Consider the following 1,926-nt stretch of genomic DNA (forward strand, 5'->3'; position numbering starts at 1 on the left):
ACCATCTTTCGATTCATCAGAAAAATCGAGAAAAGACTGGAAAAATACAGGCCGTTTTCGGAAAGCGTGATATCAAGAGGATCGCAACTAGTGGGGTTGATATGCGTGTTCGTCGGAAGCGCACAAAATATTCTCAGCAATGAAAACATGTATCGATCGTTTGAATCTTCAATCGTTGAGATGATAAATTGCTGAAGTTGCGAAAGGAATTGAGAAGGCAGGGTATTTTCAGGCACGTTGAAGGAAGACTCGTCAAAGTCAATGGAGCCGAAGTTAATGGCCTTAAACCCAGAAATCCGAAATTTCGAGTTTCTAGACCGCTTAATCAAATACAAAAGCTTTTTCCGGTTTTTGTCCGACAAACGCGATACAATATCAAAGGCATTGGCGGATGCAATCGATGACAAAGAAAACGATTCCGGAAGTTTTAAAAAGCCGTTTACAACCTCCTGCGACATGAAAAACGGCAAAGTCAAAGTGGATGAGTTGGTAGTGATGGACTGCGAACACGACGGGAAAATAAAGCAAACCAAAAAGCTCCAAACGACATCTTKGTCTGAAAACGCTTTTAAATAGTTTGCGTGAGAAAACACATCGCACTTTGGCGTACCGCCATCAATCCCGACAAGCCTTTTTGGAAACATCAAATTAACAAGAGCCAGAACATTCAAAATTGTATTGTAGACGTTTTTCGCCGGTATTGCCGCTTCCCGTAACAAGGGAAACATCCTTTGGATTTGGAAGATAAGGCGAGATACAAATTGCGATGGGAACAGCATCGAATAATCGTCATTCTCGGACAGGATAAACTTCAAAAACGAGCAGAGTGACGTGGTAACCCCCACGTAAACGTAGATGTCTTCCAGTGAGATCAGATAAAAAATTACATTCAAGTAGTTGATCAGATGTTCCGACTGATGGCTTAGTTGGTTGCTTGATTTGAGACTTGCAATTTCGTCCGATGAGTTTGCCCGAAGAAGCGAAAATAGAACCGCATCAATTGATAAGAGATATCTTGAAAGAATTTGAAGAAGGCCATCGAAATTATATGGCGACTCTTTTAAGTGGTAATATTGCGTCAAGTAAAAATACAACCGAATAAATAGGAAGGCACACTCTTCGTTATGGAACATGGTGTTGCAATATAGCAGTTCGATGACTGATTTTATGCAGCTCCAAAAGTCACAAAAGATTTTATGGAAAACCCTGCTGTCGTTTTTTGCATCAACAAGGGAAAACGAGCATTCGACAAAGGGCCAAATATACTCGGGATACTGCATCAGGTTTTCTTTGATCACCTCGAACAGACCGCAAAACAGCGAAATTGACGCCGACTTGAACACGTAACTTGATGATCTGTTGGGCTTCATAATATCCAGCAGGCCCAGAATGTTTTCCATTATCAGCATACCGGGTTCTTGGATTTCGGTGTGATACTGGGCTAAAAAGCTAATACCATTGAAAAACTAGGGTAAAAGACCAAAATTCAAAGCTACCTTTTGTTTCCAATTAGCGTGGGTGAAGCTTAAGAACAAATTAAAGAGCTTAAATAGAACGGAGAAACATAGCGAGGAAAGCACCTCATTAAACGAAGGGGTGTCCACCGCAACATGGATGCCAATTTTTTGGAACATCTGGACAATATGATTCAACAATGAAGCCCGGTCATGGGCGAACAATATGATAAGATGGGCCAGAATATCATCGAGACTAGAAATGTTGTCCTCTTGCATGGTATCGAGATCTTGAGATTCTGGAAAATGCACAAGCCGCCAGCAAAACATAGCGATGTGGTGTGTTTTAGATAGCTCGGAAACGGACCGCTTGAAGAACTTTTCAAAGAAGATTTTGATGGCCACACATTTGTCAATTTTGTCATAATACGCAAATGCCAAACTAAAAAAAACCGAATTTCTGAAGGCCATG

At 41.0% G+C, this 1,926-nt stretch overlaps 2 protein-coding genes across 2 annotated transcripts; both read right to left on the reverse strand.

The window, feature by feature from the left end:
• Window positions 1-728, reverse strand: DI09_282p10 (uncharacterized protein; the record flags this gene model as incomplete). Its single annotated transcript, XM_013382737.1, has 1 exon — window positions 1-728. A coding segment is annotated over one exon (728 nt), but the record flags the coding sequence as incomplete, so codon positions are not given.
• A 496-nt stretch (window positions 729-1,224) lies between these two features.
• On the reverse strand, window positions 1,225-1,784 carry DI09_282p20 (uncharacterized protein; the record flags this gene model as incomplete). The annotated part of the gene is made up of 2 exons (XM_013382738.1): window positions 1,225-1,449; window positions 1,497-1,784. The coding sequence occupies 2 exons, from the start codon at window positions 1,782-1,784 to the stop codon at window positions 1,225-1,227; spliced, it is 513 nt and encodes a 170-aa protein (XP_013238192.1).
• Between the last annotated feature and the right edge of the window lie 142 nt (window positions 1,785-1,926).

The sequence above is a fragment of the Mitosporidium daphniae genome (genome assembly GCF_000760515.2).
Source record: "Mitosporidium daphniae strain UGP3 chromosome Unknown contig-282, whole genome shotgun sequence".
In the NCBI taxonomy this organism is placed as follows: Eukaryota; Fungi; Microsporidia; genus Mitosporidium; species Mitosporidium daphniae.